At 44.6% G+C, this 18,923-nt stretch overlaps 1 protein-coding gene and 1 pseudogene across 10 annotated transcripts in view; one reads left to right on the top strand and one right to left on the bottom strand.

The window, feature by feature from the left end:
* Positions 1-27: 27 nt before the first annotated feature.
* Positions 28-578, top strand: LOC102029403 (annotated as a pseudogene).
* A 440-nt stretch (positions 579-1,018) lies between these two features.
* The window catches only part of Atp13a3 (ATPase type 13A3), a 79,482-nt gene continuing 61,577 nt past the window's right edge, over positions 1,019-18,923 (bottom strand). For 3 of the 10 annotated variants that reach the window (XM_013513497.1, XM_013513498.1, XM_013513496.1), the window contains 5 exons: positions 17,139-17,227; positions 12,205-12,285; positions 10,654-10,743; positions 6,910-7,146; positions 5,857-6,086 (listed from right to left, as the gene is read on the bottom strand). In XM_013513497.1, the coding sequence (XP_013368951.1) occupies positions 5,967-6,086; positions 6,910-7,146; positions 10,654-10,743; positions 12,205-12,285; positions 17,139-17,227 (617 nt within the window). In that variant the 3' untranslated portion in view covers positions 5,857-5,966. Of the gene's footprint in view, positions 4,239-5,856; positions 6,115-6,909; positions 7,147-10,586; positions 10,744-12,204; positions 12,286-17,138; positions 17,228-18,923 lie in introns of those variants that run through there. The other 7 variants (XM_013513495.1, XM_013513499.1, XM_013513502.1 and 4 more) reach the window with 7 other exon arrangements.

Here is an 18,923-nt window from a genome sequence, read left to right as displayed (position 1 = left end):
GCTCATTCCTGGTACTTCTTCTGTGAAACGGCAGTGAAGACTTGGGTGCTCGCTATGGCCGACAAAAAGCCCACGGCAGGAGTCAAGACTGAGAACAAGGATCGTGTTAATGTGAAGGTGGCGGGGCAGGATGGTTCTGTGGCACAGTTTAAGATTAAGAGGCACACACCACTTAGTCAACTGAAGAAAGCCTCCTGTGGACAGGCTTTGTCAATGAGGCAGATCAGATTCCGATGTGACGGACAGCCATCCAATGGAACACACACACCTGCACAGCTGGAAATGGAGGATGAAGATACCACTGACACGTTCCAGCAGCAGACAGGAGGTGTCTACTAGAAAGGGAACCTGCAACAACCGAACTCCAGAACACTGTTCTTGCAGACCAAGAATACATTCTCAATTAGAAAATTGCCATTTGGTTCCACCACATCCTGACTACTACAGTATAGTTTTCTGTTCTCCACTTACCTCTGCCCCACTCCTGTACTGTCCATGAAGTATCTGGTGTAGGTGCACAAGCTCACTGCTTTTTTTTTACTAAATGGCCAACAGTGCTTTGATTGCCATCAAATGGAGACGGGATGGGGAATTACTGGTTCTGTGAAAATAACCCCTTTCTCCATTAGTGGCCTGCTTGTCGCTCTTTCTTTGTATTTCTAAGTTATTTCGCTCTGCTTTCACAGAAAAGATAACACGAAAATCCCCGCGTACTTTGTTTGATTAGAGAATTTTAGTGTTTTTCATTTATCATTGTAAAACCAAGGACAATTTTATAATTTTTTTTGTACACAGCTGTTACATTTAGGGCAATCTGTCTTTAAGTAGGAGTAAATTACTCTTTAAAAGAAGAAAAAAGAATACTAGGTAGTTCTCTTTAAGTCAAGTGTCTTGTTTAAATAAACCTCTTGTTCAAAATGAAAAAAAAAAAGATGAAGTATTACGTAGGAAAATAAATTCAGAGGGCAGTATTCACCTAAGTACCAAGTATATGAAGACACAGAAAAAAACATGGACGTATCATTTAGATTTTTATTTTAATAGCTTCAATCAAAAAAGATTCATAAGGTCATTTACAATGCTGAACGTACAATCATGAACGGATGCCTTCGTGACAACAGGGTACCATTCTTGAGCAGCAATACAATTTTAAAAATATAAAGATGAAGTATCATTTCTGATAAAAAGTTACTTAAAAAATCCAAGGTCTTAGGGAATTCACAAATCATAACAGGAAGTAACTTAATTTCATGTGCACATAATTATCAAATTTTAATACATTAAAAATATGTGTAAATGCCCACGACTGTACAAAAATTAACATCCTACTTTGTTAAAACTGCCCTATCCCCTCCCACCGTAAAAATACAAAAACTTATTTTCAGATGTGTCAAAATTACATGCACGAAGTATCAGAATGTCTTCGTAACGCGCGGCTTGTGCTCTCCGCCGGGCGTGCTGCTGTTTGGGGAAGGCACCCGAACGCGGTGTCCCCACCGGCCTCGGAGACCGCGGCGCTGCCACCATCTGGGCAGAGTTCAAACTGCCACGGTTCTGCTTAAATGGGAGTGCGACCTGGAAAGCTTTTGAATTGAAGGATTATAAAACTACTCTAGAAAGCGTTTATTTTGTTGTTGGCTTAGCCACGTTTATTCAAGCATCACTTGCAGCACAGCTTACAGCCGTCGGTGCCAGAAGACAGAGAACACAGTCAGCACTGTATTTGAGGGAGGGGACCTGAACAACCCTGAGGGAGACACACATTAAAAATCTTGTTATTTATTTAAAAAGTTAAAAAGTTATTTTAACAATTAACATTATTTAACAATTACTTTCCTGGACATTTCTGTCCTGTAGGTGCATAAATAAAATTTAAATCAGCAATATTTATCAACCTTAATACATCAAAATAATATATGTACAGATTTTTAAATTTAGTTCTGTATACACTCAAATAATTTAAGGTAAAATTCAAAACCAAAATGACTACTATGCAACAGTGAGCCACAGAGGACTCAGCCCATCGATGGCACTGAGAAGACTGACAGCTGGTTTCACAGACGTCCTTCAAACGACATTCTCCACGGGACCAACCCGCCCCGCCTAGACGGTTTCCATCTACCTAAATGGTGTTCCTCTAGAACACCACAGACAGGGACCTACCAAACCCTACTGACTCCGAATGGTACAAGCCTGCGTGTGTCAAAAATAGCTCTTTATGATCATGCTGTTAAAGACGTTAAATACAATCTGATCCTCTGGATTTGTGAGCTGCTATTTAGCGATCACTTTAATTATATGCTTCAATATTGAAACCAAAGAATAAAATTTACAATTCTGGCAATCACTGAAGAACAGCACTTGAGCATATTTAAAATGAATGTAGAAATGAATATAGAAAACAAGAGAATAAGGAACTGTAGAAAACAGTGCTAATTCACAGCCTGAGAGGTCTAAGATGCATAGCTTCACTGGATCATTCGTGGAGAAGTTGTTTTTATCACCTAATGTGTGTCGATACCCTATTATGCATTCTGATAGAAAACTCGGATCGTACTTTGTACGACTCATCCGTGGCAACAGCAGGAAGGCTGACCCGAGTGCCATGCACGTTTCCACAGTCAGCCAACTCTGGCTGGGTCTCGGCGGCACCAAGAATGAGCCGCGTTTGGGTCCACAAGTCTGGGTAACATCTGGTTAAACGGTAAGTTGGTGTCGGGAAATAATGAGCTGCTCGAGTGAAATGCGCAAGCACGTGAGTAGTTAAGGAAGGGCAGAGGGTAAAACTGTGTGTTGAACATTTCAGGGCCATTTTACAGTAACAACCGCCCCATGTTTATCCTAACTTGGGCACTGCCAAACCCTGGACCCCGTTTTTAACGGCACTTTAAAAGCTACCTTAAGTTCCTTTAGAATTTAAACATTAACCAGGTAAAACAGAAAAGTGAAAAACACTCTCTGCACATCTTCTGCAAATGTCTTTTACCTGTATTTCCTCAGGTTTTTTTTCTCCCAGGAATTTGCCCCGGCCCTGTGCTTCTTTCTAACAGAACAGACGCACTCAGACCTCTGGCGCCCCCTGATGGCACAGAACAAACTCTCGCCAAGCTCACGCTGCTTTGGGAAAGAGCAGTCATTCAAATCCAATGCTCTACTGTAAAAGCCTTGTTACTGATAGGAGACTCATACAGCAAACCTTAAAAAACTTTCAGGTAAAATTCTAAATCAAAAAACAAAATTCACTCTCATCCTATGTCTTTAGGTAATCAAAAATGGAAAAATAAAAAGGTATTTAAAATAACATTAATCCTGAAGAAAAAACAGGAGTAAAGAGGTATTAAAAAGGTAGTTCTACACCTACTGCCAAAAGAAATCATCTTCTGTTCTCAGTGAGGAAGGTTCCACAACATGAAACTGAAGCAAACCAGACTCCCAACTCCACACACACACAAGACCCACCACACAGCGAGGGGTCATCGCAGAGGCAGGAGCGCGCCTGCTGATTACAAAAATCAAACCCGGGCAGTTTGTACAGAAAATGGAAAACCGTAATGGAAATAGCCTGAGCTCTCTAAGCAACACCACTGAACTCACTCCTGACTCCCGAAGGGAGCTGGCGCAGGTCACACGGAATCTTTGGAAGGACTGAATCAAAGGAAACAGCCTCCCCACTTGTTTTCACCGGCAGCTAACCAACACCCATTTTTTACCAATCACACATTTAGGGTCTGTAATAGAAATATGAATTTTTTCTAAGACGGGAGTTGTGCAAATAGGAGAGGAAACTACTCCCCAAGCCCCTCATGCACCAAGTTCCTCTTGTATCCAAAACAAAGTATCACTGAGGGTGAGAACCAAAATTCTGGAAATGTGTGTAATATTTAGGTTGGTGACTGCAGACAGGGAAGGCCTGAGAGGTAACTGACTATGAGGCCAGTACTGTTCTGAGAACTGACAGGGCGTGGAGCAGCACACGCTCCGACACGCGGCATCAGGAAGTCCCAAGCCCCGCGTCAGTACGCCACCGAGCCCGGGTCGCCGGCGATGGTGATGACCTGACACGACCCATTCTCCTTGGACAAAACTTTGGCCTCTGTTGTTGTCTGGGGTTTCGGTGGCCACTCGGGGTCAACCAGCAGCTCCTGTGCCAGGTACATGTACTTCGCCTTTGGAGTCTTCTTCCGACAGCGCAGGGCCGCCCAGGAAAAGCAGCATTTCCCCCACCGGTCCACCGACTCCTAAGAAAGTCAGACAATTAAAAAGAGCACCCTAGTTGATTAAAGGGTTCCTCTTTTCTTTTAACGGGTTTGTCAATGCATACATTGGCACAGAAGAACAAGAGGAAATGACTCCTGAGCACGACAAATAAATGAACAAACAAAAAAAAATACATGTAAAAAAGCCAGTTTTCAATTATTTAGGGACAGATCATTTTTTTGTTTTGTTCTTGTTTTTTGGTGCCAGGAATCGAACTCAGGACCTTGTACTTGCCAGGCAGGTGCTTGTGCCACTGAGCTATATCCTCACCCCTTGTTTTTGTCTTTTTTGAGACAGGGTCTCACTATGCAGTTCAGGCTGGTCTTGAACTCCCAACAATCTCCTGCCTCAGCCTCCTGAGTGCTGGGATTACAGGCGTGAGCCGCTGGGCCTGGCTAGGAAAAGATCATCTTTAAGATTAGATTTTTTGGGTCCTCTGTGTACAGTTACCCTGTAATTTACTTCATTTTATTTAGTTTTTATGTACCTATTTTCTGGCGTACTGATAAAAATTTGTAAGTTGCACATCTAGATACAGAGTAACAAATATATTAAGAATAAATTTATTTAGAAAATCATTTCAATATTTAATTTGTAAATTCTTATATTCGATCCCAAACTATCTTCTGGTACTATTGCTCCTGGGAACTCAGCCACTTGACCTTGTACAGTGGTAAATAACAGTTACTGTGAACATCCCCTTTCCAAGCCTGAAGAAAATACTGTTGAGTCAAAATTAGGACTAAGGTCATGTTTAATTCCAAAAACCTCTTTTAAAACCACATTCTCACCAACACAAAACAGTATTTTCACTTTGCGATGACGGTGATGGTGCTCCACACTCGAAGGTGGTCCATAGGAAAGGGTAAAATCAGCTACTGTTTCTTAGTATTATTTTAAAAATCTCTGTCACCGCTGAAATCCTCCTCACTGATCCTGAAGTTACTAACGAATGCACCTTGAGTCCCCGGTTAATGTCTAGAAATATAAATTCAACAGAGGCCAGAAGGTGCCTTCAGAGTTCCTCTCGCTCAAAACTGGAAACCAACGCAGCAAAACCCTAAGACCCACAGCAGCAGTCACCTCTGAAGTCGGTCAGTTCACTGTCCTGCTGCTGCTTCTCCTGGGTTAAACTCAAGCCAATCAGCATAACCTAGCCTACAACTACCACTCCTCTCAGCCCCAAGCCTGGAAGACACTACACAACCGGTGCTCATGCTAACGGGAACACCAAAACGCCATGCCCCAGAGGCAAGTCTGCATAACACACATTTGAAATGTGTGGCTAAGAGGGGCCAAACAGCACAGCAGAAGTACCTTTAGCGGGGCGGGGCACTGAACTCCAGGGCTCTGCACGGACCTATTTCCCCAGCTTTTTTTTGGGGGGTACTGGGAATTGAACTCAGGACCTTGCGCTTGCCAGGCAGGTGCTGCGCTGCTGAGCTATATCCCCGGTCCCCCACAGCCTTTTTAAATTCTGAGAGAGGGTCTCACAAAGTATCCCCGGCTGTATCCCAGGCTGTGTTCGAACTTGTGATTATTCTGCCTCACCTTTCAGAGTCCTGGGATTACAGGCAGGTGTGTGCCATCACACCTGACTCAAAAATACTTTTAAATGAAGCTTTTAAATTTCTTTCCTCTATTCATTTGAGACATCTTTCTCATTTTATGGAGATGGGCACCAACTACTCTTCCTCTTCTGATGTCCCTCAGAACATGACAGGCAACTGCAAAGGTCTCTGGTCGAGTCTGCTACCAAAGCTCCCAGCGCTGCATGCTACCAAAGGCTGACAGGCCAAGCTGTGGTCACAGGCAGCTGACTGCATTCCCTGGGAAGAAGACCCAAAGATGCATCATCTATCAACGGAACAGAGACAGAGTTACTGTACTGTATTACCAGCCCCTTAAATTAACCCACAGGAAAACAGTGCCGGGAGCAGCAGACATCCCTGTGCCCAGGTTGTCATGGGTGACCGCATGGCAGACGAGCGATCCTGTCCAGTGCAGCGCACAAAGGCTCAGGATTTAACCTAGAGGGCGGCTCACTACCCTGGGTTTACTTTTTTCCAGTGTTTCAATTCTTGAGTCCAACTATAGAAAAGATCACTGTTCCTCAATCAATGTGAAAGCTGTCATTTTTCATTTTATGGAAGTAGCACTGTTAAAGGCTCATGGAAAAAAGGCTCATGGTGACTGCTGACTCCAAAAAAGAGAGAGAAACAGTAGAGCCTAACAGGCTTCATCTATCCGGTGAGCCTCCGGGGTTCACGAGAGGCCGAGGCAGAAGCCAAACCAGAGGCTGGTGGATTTAGACACACTCAGTCCTGACGCAGGTTCCCACCTGCACACAGTGAGGCCCGACAGTAAATTACAACTGATCTGCAAGCCTTTTATATTCAAGGGTGCGTTATTTAAAATTCCTCACCTCATTAAAAAGTGTGCATTTAAATGAAATTAAACTTTATTCCATTTAAATTTTTAATTTAAATGAAATTTAATTTAAATTAAAAGTTTAAGTCATAAGGAACACCAGGAATTTCCCAACTCCACTTCCCATTAGAAACACATTTTTCTTACACTTTCATCCTCCCAAGTATCACACATAAAATACTACATGCAAGCACAGGTAACTCATACAAGCATGTCACTCACATCCTCAGACACAACGAGTGTCACGGGCACAGAACTACAGCATGACGGCCATGCTGGGATGGGCCGGGGTGGGGTGGGAGGAGGTGATGAGGGGAGGCGAGCATCACGCAGTGCGGAGGCGACGTGGCAGAGGGCGTGGAGTCTGGCATGAGCACAGGGACAACCCACACTTCCAGGCCCTAAGCCCCCAAAGCAGGAGAGTACGGCAGGCAGAGCAGCTGGACTCGGGACTTGCTTCTGAAAGAAACGGTGGAGACCAAATTTATCCGTTCAGAGCCAGGCATAGGGGCATATATTTGTAATCCCGGCACTCTGGAGGCTAAGGCCGGAGGATCATTGCAAGTTCCTGGGTAGCCTGGGCTATACAGTGAGCTCAAGGCCGGCCTGAACTCCACAGAAATACTCTGTCTCATAATAAATAAAATATTTTAATGCCAGGCATGGTGGCACATGCCCATAATCCCAGCACTTGGGAGGCTGAGGAAGAAGCAGCTCTGTGGTCTCCTGGGCAGGCTGGACTACATAGTGAGTTCAAGGCCAGCCTGGACTACAAAGTGAGATCCTGTCTCAAGAAATAAAACAAAACAAAAAAGTAATTTTTAAAAAATATTATCCCCCCAACAAAAAAATTATTCCCTCAGAGAAGAGGCTATCCTCTCTCAGCAGAGCCTCCACAAGGACCTTCAAGGACACTATGGCTTTAACTCTCTTGGTTCTCAGACATTCTTAGCTGTTCAGATTATCTCAGGAGGTGTCCTCATGGGTGACATTTAAAACATAAGGTGATGCCTGAATGAAAAATATCATCACAGTACTGTGGTTTCTGTGTTTCCCACTCCGATCCAATGAGACTGAGCTCTCCAGTGAGCTCTACATGAGCTCCAGTGAGAGTCTGCACGGCATAAAGACAACACGTAACGCTTGGGCTTATCAAGCAAGCAGCTGCAGCAGGATCGAAGTACACAGCCAGTACGAGGCCAGCACTACATCTCCTCCAAAGGGCTTCCACTCTTCGATGCCCGGTACACACAACTGCTTCCCAGGAGAGCGGGCACAGACCTCCTCAGAGGAGCGAGCTCTAGGAAACCCCAGAACAGGTTGGTCACCCAGGTCAAGTGTGATTCGGGCATTTCTTATGAATATCCCGACTTAAAATCATTGGTACATTGAGAGTATTTGTTAGAAAATAGCTATTAATATCTAAGGCTGCTAAAGAACATTGCAGGAATATATGGCTCCATATAATGGCTTAAACTGTAATTATCTGCCAGTGGCTTCCTTAATTTCATTCAGTAGACATTTACTGAGGTTACTGAACGGCTGAAGAATCACTATGGGATCGCCAAGCACGCACAAAGCCTGCTGACCCTCAGTACACACACACACATAAAAGGTAAAAGCAAAATTTCTGCTATGAACCAGGCGAGCTACATGAATGTTCAGGGGGCCAGGCAGGATGTCATGTCTACAATGCCCAGTAAAATGGTCTTTAAAGCATGGATAGGGGCCTGTGCTACAGAAATCTAAAACTGTTTCCCTGGCTGTAAGAACTGGTGGCAGACAGTAAAGCTACTCCTACCCATGCCCACCACAAAGCAGCTGGTAACGGTAGCTACTGCGGGTCCCTGTCCCGCTCCTGGACCACTCTGCTAGTCTCATCTCTTCATCTCCCAAAAGACGGATGGGAAGCATGTGGCACAAAGGAAAAAGCGCCTCTCTTAAAATGTGAAATCCTGGCTTCAGTTCCAGTTCTGCCCTTCATGAGATGCCTGAGGGTGGAAAGTGGGTCAGTTCAGCTGCATAAAATGGAGTCAGAAATATCCTAGGTCTGGGAGGCCCCTGGAGGTGGACGGTGCCTTGCAGAGACTTCCAAGTGAGTTTCTTGGCCTCCCAAGTCAACCATCAACCTGAAGCTAGTTCGGGGTTTCTAGCTTTGCAACTTTTACCGTAATCCACAGCCCCCATCTACATGGTAAGAAAGTAAAAGAAGAGAGGGGTGCTTCTTCCCCGGCACTAACACAGAAGCCAGGAGCTGCAGTCTGCAAAGACCTCATGGGACTGTCGCAGGCGTGGAGGAGACCTGCAAGCGGAGGGTGGGGAGGGGCTACAGCACCAGAGAAGGCCTCAGTACACAGGCACACTCCCTTGCTTTCCTGTCCACCTTAAAGTAGGGCTCGCCAACTGCGGCACCGCAGCCCTCGGGGCTACTGAGTCCTCGCGAGGCGGCGAGGTCCTGTGCACCGAAGGGTCGCTGCTCAGCAGCTCTGACCTGCAGCACTCTACCTGCCAACAGCTGCCCCCTTGCTTCACCGTCCCCACCGACCCTGTCCCTGACACTGCCAAGCGTCCCCTGGGCGACAGTCACACGGCCCCCCACGACTTACCTGATGGGCCCATAAAGGACCACAAACACGGACACAGGCAAGTGGCAGGTGACAGCAGTGTCGCATTCTGTGCTAAGGTGCCGTAAGAACTCTAGCTCTAAGGCCAGTCATCAAAAGTGCTTTCTTAATCATGACCACAGAACTGGAAGACTAAAATTCTTCCTCCTCACTGGCTCAGTCTGATAGTTGGGTATCCCTTTGGAGAAGAGGAAAGCTCAATTTAAATTTTCCCCTAGGCTTGTGCCTGGTCAAGGACTTGAGATAAGAGGCCAGGTTAAACCTCTGAACTAACACAGTAAAGGCAGCAAAAGGGAAAATACAGGCCCAGAGAGGTTGTAGTGAAGGCCCTGAGCACTTAGGACAGCTCTTGGCATGAGAAAGAACTGCAGATGACTCCACTCAACCCTTCATCTCAAGTACACCACAATTTGCCACACACTATTTAAAAAGCACAGACAGAGGACCTCTTAGGGAGCTACCCCGTGGAACTATACCTGGACACTGAGCCTGCTCAATCGCCTACAGAAAGCTCAGAAGTTGCCACTTAGGTAAAAGGTGGCTAAAACGAAGTGACTGGTACCCTGAGAAATGCCCCGAGTTCCTTTGAACTCTGAGTGTCCCTATGGCTTGGGTGGCACCTTGCTCCCCTACAGAGAGCAGAGGTCAGGTACAGAGGAGCGAGGGCTCACTGCCAGGCACTCTCCACACAGCTGGTGCCCAGGGCCCTGACTCAAGGAAATCTGTACTCTTTCTTCATCACAGCTGCCCTCAGCACCCTGACGCTGGGAAAGGGGTTTCACTCCTTATCTGTTTCTTTCTCTTTTTACCCAGAGAGCTTGTGATACTTTTCAAATAGCAGGTGATTTAACTGACCCCAAAAATCCTAGCCATGCTTGCTTGAAATGAACATACCATTTTCCTAATGCGAGAGAGACAGACACTGGGGGAAGCCAAACATTAAGACACATCAGAAACACTTTCTTAAAATTTCAACCTTTGGATTCTAATCCAAGAAGAAAAGTTTCAATTTCAAAACTTTACATGAGCATTGCTTACCCCTAACGAGACCATGAAAACCAACAACACAAACACAAAGCGGACGGGGTGGGAGAACAACACACTCTCACCTTTGCGGACCACACCCTCCACACAGAGCGGTGGAGCTGGGATGGAGACTTATGGAACGGCGGGAGTCCTGAAAAGCTCTAACAAATACTTGCCCTGAGTTTTCTAGGACTCCACAGAGAAAGGCAACGGGGGGCACAGGGGAAGGAGGCAGCAGCACACGGATACCCTAGCGCGCAGGGTGCACAACTGGAAGCGAGGATGCGTGGGACGAAGGCAGGCGCTTACTCCCGACCTGTGGCGGCGCTGTGGTGCTGAAGCGGCACTCTCCTTGTCTGTCTCGATTGAACACAACTTTCCAAAGGACCATGTCAAGGAAGAAGCTCTGAGAGATAGTCCAGTAGGGTGAGAATTAAAAATGACCAAGCCGTTCTTTTGTAACATGCACATTTAAAAATCACTCACACAGCTGGAGCATCATTAGTCAAAAACATGGTTTGATTTTCATATACAGAACTTCAATTAATATTGCAAATGGCTGAAGAACACCAGGAATTCTGTAACAAATACAATCGCTAAGGGGGACTGCTAAATCTTCTACAAAATATGGCTTTTCTAGACTCCTTAGTGCTCCCCCGGGCTCAAACAATGCTTATTAATTTGAAGCCTGTTTGTTAACAATGAATCATTTTCACTGAATATCTATCATTAATTGTCAACACAAATGATTCTTTAATAAGCAAGAATAGTAACATTTAAGTGAAAACGTAAGTTTATATTGTAGAAAATGGAATGCTGTAGAATGATTTCTTAAGATATGCTTTCTAGCATCTGTCACAGAAAAAATCTATTTCACTGGCGAACTTCAAAGTTTACTCCAAAAAGCCATGCTGTCTGCCACCTGCCATCTCTCAAATCTAATACCAAGTCATCTTTTTACCAGGACAGCTGCAAGTAAGCAGAGTTCCTAAAGAGAGAATCATTATCACTAAAATGTTTCCCCACAAGTTGCCTTCATTGTGACTCAAAAGCCTACTCTAGGAAACTCCTAACTTAAACACCAGCATTTATTAATAAGCAGTCAATGAGAGCTTGCTAGCTCCTTTTAAAGGAGCCAGTCCAAATAAAGGAGATCCTAACAGGAGAGTAAGTAGGTGACAGACAGAGCCCAGAGTACAGAAGACTCCTGCAGGTCATTCAAAAGGAAATTCCAAGCTCCAGTGACCAATGTTGAAATGAGAAAAGTCCCTAACACTCAGCATTTTACGTGTTCAATGAAGCCCTGCTGTCAGTCGGTGGTGGCGAACCCGTGGCATTCGTGCTGCAGCCTCTCTGCCACCACGCGAGTCAAGTCGCCCCAGCAGCCAAGCACCGGATGTTCAGCTTTAACTGCAGTGTTGGCATTTTGTGATAGGTAAGTGAGTATGGGCCTGCCGTTTGGGCGCTTGGTCTCTAAAAGGTTCGCCATCATGTTGTGTTTTCCGCCGTTCTTGGCAAAAGCCTCCCCCCGCACTTCCTCAAATGGGACATTTTACCCTACCTCGCAGCAGACACTGGCACAGCCCCTGGTTTCCCAGCCACTGGGAATGGGGTGCCGCCAGGCCACTGTGCTTCTCCGCTGCCCTTGCTCACATGTGCTCCCTCACTCCGTGCTGAGCGCAGCCTGGACTGTGCTCTTCCCGCGCTTGCCCATGGAGCACAGGCGAGGCCAGAGAAGACGCAGTGCCCGTGCGTGGGAGGGCGCTGAGACTCGGGGGTCTGTCCCGTTGCCTGTCCACTTTCCCGCTTTCCACAACACCCGGGTCCCCGAGCAACAAGGCAGCTGTGCAGCTCAGGCAGTGCTTACCTCCACCACGACAGACACAACGGCGTTGAGGAGGACAATGAGCAGCATGGTTATGCGCCACTCATAGGGGACACACACGAGCTGCAAGACAAGAAAGGCCCAAGTTGGGTATGCAGACATCCCGGTTTCTAAATTACCGAATCTCTAGTTTACTGCATCTCTAAATACACTATTACTTTGCCAGAGGTACAGATTATATTCAAGTTTAATGTAATGATGTAACCTTAAAAAAACTTGCCATGAGTTAAGTGGCTGACCTCAGTGCCAAACTCCACCCCCAGATTCAACAACAGATCTGCTACACTAGATCACAAACTCTAATGAGGCCTTAGGGTAAAAATAAAAACCTGTCTGAAGTACGGATCAAACCTCACATTACTGTAAAGGCAAATTCACAAAAACATATACAATTTAAGAGTTACAATTTAAATTTCACTGTAAAACCTGATTCATTTCTAAGGCCTAAAAAATAAGAGAAAGATCCCATAACTGAAAGTCAGCACGCACTCATTCCCAAGCAGCCAGGCTGGCCCACTGGACGCCAGGGACCACAGCCGACACACGGGGAAAGAACTTGGAGGCTCTGGCAAGGCGGGCGCGTGCTCTGGAGACTGTTGCAATCAGCCAGGCTCAGGCCACGGGAGCGTAAGAGGGCCCTGGAGAGTGAGGGCATGAAAGGACCTAACAGCTGACTGGCTAAGAAAAGGAAAACGACAAGGACAGGTGGACAGGGTCGAGACTGAGTCTGTCACCACGTATCCAAGTCAAGGATATATAGTGACAGACTCAGTGTCACTGGCTATTTGGGTTTAAAGCTCAGAAGTGAGAGCTCAGGGCCAGGTACAAAGATGGGGAGTCTTCAGTCTCCAGATGGCAGCGAGGGGTGGAGCCAGGACAGCAGGTGAGATCACCTGAGGTACAGAGTGAAGAGGGAGAAGGCAGGAAAAGTGAGGAACACCATCACTTGAGGAGCAAGCAGAGGGCCTGGAACACAAAACAGAACAAGAACGAACAGTCCCACAGGAAGGAAAGGCCAGAAGAGGACGAGGCATCAGAGAACTCAAGAGAACACATCTCAGCGATGGTGTCATGGTCCAGTACTGCGGGGAGGTCAAGGAACACTAGGAAAACAATGTTTACGGACACCCATCCATTGGACTTTTGGTCTAACCCAGTGTTTGTGAGCATGAAGACTCTAGACACCCTCTGCCGTGGTTTGGACATGGCACCACAACACACACTGAAACCCGATCCCCAGTGTAATGGGCAGGGAGCTAAGCAGGCTGCAGAGGCACCTTCACCAGGGGGCTGGGGGGCGAGGCGGGTGTTAGTGATCCTGAGACTGAGCTGTGAGTTCAGCGCTTCCCTCATCACGTGACACGCCCCGCAGACACCTGGCCCTTTTACTTTTCCACCCTCCAGGACAAACCCTGTTCTTTCCACATTACTGAGGTATGTTGTTATAGCAACCAACAGCCTAACACACTTTGACCATCTCCATTTACTTAACCTATTATATAAATTTGTATTGAAGTGTGCAAAAATTTGCAACACAGCATTATTTACAGTAGTAAACACTGGAAACAACCTAAATATCTATCCAAGTTGGATTACTCATACACACTGGAAAAAGCCACACCACAGAATACTCACTCCATAAAGGTCATGTGACTGTTTTTGGTAAGTGGTTTCACTATGATGTCAGGCTGGCCTTAAGCCCTAAGTTCAAGCAACTCTGCCTCAACCTGCTGAGTAAGCAGGACTACAGGGGCACGGCTTTACACCCACTGCATATAACTCTAGTACCTAAACCAGTAAGGAACGTACAAGAAAGGAAAACGAAGGCTGATTTTACTCATGCAATAGCGGCAAAACCCAAAACAAAACCAGAGCGCTCAGAAGAGTGCATCACGCTCAACCTGGCACTATGATCGCACTGGGTTTAATACAGGAACACAAAGTTAATGAGTGGCTATCAGTCAAATGTCATTCACCCCTCTGTGCTGGGAGAAGACCTGTGTGGCTGTTACAGTTAAATACAAATGTCTGCCAAAGACCTGAGGGTTTGGTCCCCCGTTCAGCAGTGTTGTGAGACAGAGCCCTGAAGGGTGACTGTCACAAGGACTTAGTATCACCCTGTGGGTTAACCCACTGATGAGATCACAGCTGAACAGGCTGTTGGGAAGTGAGGCAGGACTGGAGGAAGGAGGTCCCTGGGGTGTACCTCTGAGGGGTGACAGCACATCTCGTCCCCAGCCCTTTCCTCCCTGGTTCTTTCCCTCTACTTCCTGGCTACCAGGAAGTGAGCACTATCCTCTGCCAGGCCCTTCTACCACATGGTTCCCACCTGGGAACGGGCTCAACATGGACTGCAACCTCTGAAACCACGGCCAAAATAAATCCTTCTCCTTTACGCTGTTTGCGTCACAGGGGAAGCTCACACAGCGATTACTGCCGCAGTGCACTGTGGGGCGCAGTCCTCCCAGCTATGTCAGGGTGGCGGTGGGGCAGCTGAGTGTTCAAGGCCAGCCTGGGTAACACTGGGATCTCACATCCACATTAAAAAAAGCAAAAAAATCCACATGTTAAAGGTACTAACCCGACGGACTACACCCTGGAAATATATAGCGCCATATATATGTATATGTGTGTGTGTGTGTGTGTGTGTGTGTGTGTGTGTGTGTATATATATATATATATATAAAAGACAAGATAGCACTATCATTATGACCTATACATTAAAATGAAAAATACTGAGAGGTGTAAGGATTATGAAATGTTAAGAATGAGGAGTTCAAAAATTCATATAAACAGCAAATCCTGGAAAATCTAAAATGTGTCAGAATAAAGTGTGACAAAGTTTCTGCATGTAAGATGAATATCAAAAGTAACTGCACTGAATACACCAGCAGCAAAGAATTAGAAAATGTCCTTTTAAGCAGATAACACTGATCAAGGAACAAAAACTGTAGTACTCCAGGAATAAATCTGACCAAAAAAGTATAAAAATCTTCTGGGAGAAAATTATCAGATCACCTGAAAGATATGCAAGAATATCTGAAGAAACAGATACCTGTTCATGGAAAGGGAAACTAATCAAATCCCCCTCAAACTTACTGATAAACTCCATGCAATTCTAATTAATTCTGAGAATGCTTTTCCTGGTATCTGACAAGCTAAACTTAATTTAAGAGAAAAAGGTCAAGAACAGCTAAAAAGTCCAGCATGAATGACAGTGTGAGTTGGGGCAGGGGTTCTGCACAGACTTGCATCAAGAAGTCACAGTCATTCGAATGATGAGGTATAAAGAGAAAAGAAAACTAAAGAACAAAACCCAGAGCCCCCAACAGACCAACAGTCTGCAGAGCACATGGAAAACTGACACAGAACAGAGGAATCCCTGAGCAGGTAACACTGCAGCAAAAGGGCACTCACAAGGGGAGAAAAAGAAAGAAAAAGAAATATGATCCCCATCTCAAAATACTACAAATCAAATTAAAATGAATATAATAGCAACAGATATAAACTGATGCGATCACTGTGGAAAATAACCCGGCACACAGGAAAAGTGGAAAACGTGCTGAAACCACCAGGGCCAACCTTTGTCTCTCGGTGCTACCGTAAAAGCAGGGTGGGCAGCAGTGGGAAAGGGACATTACCACTGACACTGTTTGGAATTACCAGCATACAGGGTGGTATTTAAGAGCAGATGGACTTTTGGTGGGCTTTGTTACTGCCTTCTTCTTTGTGTGTGTGTGTGTACTGGAGACTGAACTCAGGGCCTTTGCATTGAGCCCTAGCCCCAGCCCAACCAACAGACTTACCTACCTACCTACCTTCTATTTATTTGAGATAAGGTCTCACTAAATTGATAAGTTGCCTAGTTTACGCTTGAACATGTGATCCTCCTGCTTCAGCCTCCCAGTGTACTGGGACCACAGGTGTGCACTACCACTCCCAGTTTGCTGTTTGTTCCTGGGGTGAACTACTTCTACCTCTATTCTGGCACATTATGACTGATGCTGCATGTACCAGGAGATATGTAAAACAATGTTCAGATTAGAATTGTAAGTACAGGAAAAAACTAAAACGACCCAAGTACAGTATTTGCCAACGAAGAAATAAATTCCAGTATACTCCTATACTACTTGCCACTGAGTATGAAACACACATGTGAACACAGATAATCTCAGAAACAATGCCGATGGCCAAGTCCAAGGAAAAAAATAGTAAAATATCATTTTTATAAAGTTAAAAGCAAGTAAGACTATCTCTTTAAGGAAAAATACCTCGGAGTGTTTGGAGAAAGGTGTACAGATGATTAATGCTACCTATTCTTAGACAGCAGTAAGGGCAGGATGGACTCACAGCGTTACTTCATTACTACATTATTATTACAACTAAAAGATACGTGTGTTTCCTTTTGTACAGGAAGTATTTCACCCTTCCTGAAGTTTTTAGTGACAAAAATGAAACACTAAATGATAGACCAAGACAGCCATGTATAGACCACCCAAGCAGGATACAGGGCAGCAAAGTTATGAGGTTCAGAGACCAAGCCCTTTTTGTCTTCAAACCCCAAGGGGCATTTAGTTCCTCTGCACAGGAACTGCAACCAAAAGCACAGACTACACAGGTATAAATGTGCTCTTCGTCTGTTTTAGAGTATCCTTCAGTCACTGCATTGCACCTTAGAAAAAAGGGAAAGAGATCCAAGAAAGAGAAATGGAGGCAGCTCGCCTCTCTCCCCAGTGACAAAAGAAGGGCACATGAGGGGCAGAGTGTGAACTCTGGTGTCAAAGCCCAGAGTCTCATGAGGCTGCTTACAATTCACGTTCTACCAGAGTATCCCTATATGTCACTGTCACACTGCTGCCACCCAGTGACTATCAACCTGGAGACAAGAAGTAATAAACGGTGTGCGTCAGCCTTACCTCAAGAACCTTGTCAACAAAGGCAATTGGATGCAACATGATGAGTAATACGAAAAAGTACAAAATAATCACAGATACAACAAAAAAATCTGGAAAAGAAAATAAAACAGTTACATTAGAAGTTCCTGTAAAGAAATGGGATCCAGTAACAAGTGGTCTACTATCATTTCTGAACTGAGTTTTGAATACTTCTGCTAACACCTAAGACAGGTGCAGTCGTTTCCTACAGTATAAGATCTCGTGCCAGGCTCCCAGAGAGTCATGTACATGGTGAGGCTATCAATATTTGAATCCCATTAACCTGAAAGTATTTCAGAAAATAATTAGCACTTTATAAATAAAATCTAGACCTTTCATAGACATTTACTTCTATGGAGAATTGAGCCACTAAGTAATTTACATAAAAGGAACTAGACATGTGGCAGAATGAGATCACCATTGAAAACACATGTTCAATTAAAATTACTAACTTAAAAATGCTGAGCAATACTTATTTTTAGTATTAGGCACATCAAAATCCTTAGTAAAGGCATTCTAAGTTGAATTTATGTGTATTTCTGGTAAGTGAATCCCATTTTTTCATTAACTTACTCCATGAAAATATTTCCACAGAAAATAGCATAGGAGTTGATCTGTTTTTAAATGTAGGCTACCTTGTGGCTTGCTACAAAAGGTGGGAATAGAAAATATATCCAGTAGTAACCTGATTCAAAAATAAAATTCTAGGGCCAGTGATACAGCTCAGCGGCACCGTGCCTGCGTGGCAAGCACAAGGTCCTGAGTTTGATTCCAGTACCAAAAAATAAAATAAAATAAAATTATATCCACAGGTCATTCTGCTAAGCATATACACATCATATATAGAGACACACAACATACATGCATATTTTTGTATAATAACTCATAAAAGATTTATAAATTTCCCAATTATACTGATAGCCCAAAATATTTCCTTTTTTCTTCAATTTGATATTACCAGCTGCTAGTAGAAGTTAGCTTCAAATAAAAAATTACGAAGACCACAACTAACCAAAACCTTACCATGAAGCCTTTAAATCGGGTGAGGAAGTTAATGCCCTCCCTACTGACTATAAATGAAGTCTCACTGCTATTATGATGAAGAGTCTCAACACTTTTTTAGATATGAGTCATTTGTAAACATAAACTTTATTGTGTCAGTTTAAAACTGCAGGCAGCTATTTTTTGGCTAGAGAAACTACTCCGTCCCTCCCCCCCCATATATATATAAAATTTTTGTGTGTGTGTGTCTTTTTGAGACAGGGTCTAGCTATGCAGTTCAGGCTGGCCTTGAGCTCACTTTGTAGCCCAGGCTGGTTCTGAACTCACAACGATCCTCCTGCCTCAGCCTCCCAAGTGCTGGGATTACAGGCGTGCGCCACCACGCCCGGCACTCTCCCCATATATAAACTATATACATATATAGTCCTAGCGCTGTAGGCTACACTAACTCATACTAATATATACAGTTCTAGCAATGTAGTTATACTACCACTCATGCCATAAGTGGGGAAATTACTTTACTGCAAGCCATTGACCAACAAGGTGAAGAAATGAGGGAACTATTTTGGGTAAAAAGCGCCTTTTTTTTTTAGATGTTTAAAAAATTCTGCACAACTACTAACAGGGAATATAATATCCTATTCCATAAATGCAAAAGTAACACATAAGTTAGTCATTTAAAAGTTACTGTCAGTTAAAGAAAAAAGAGTTCAGGAAGTGCTGGTTGCAAGTACACATACACACACACACACACACACACACACA

This window comes from Chinchilla lanigera, unplaced genomic scaffold (assembly GCF_000276665.1).
Source record: "Chinchilla lanigera isolate Chin_1 unplaced genomic scaffold, ChiLan1.0 scaffold00019, whole genome shotgun sequence".
In the NCBI taxonomy this organism is placed as follows: Eukaryota; Metazoa; Chordata; class Mammalia; order Rodentia; family Chinchillidae; genus Chinchilla; species Chinchilla lanigera.
The sequence above is the reverse complement of the archived record's forward strand: the minus strand, read 5'-3'. Positions and strand labels throughout refer to the sequence as shown.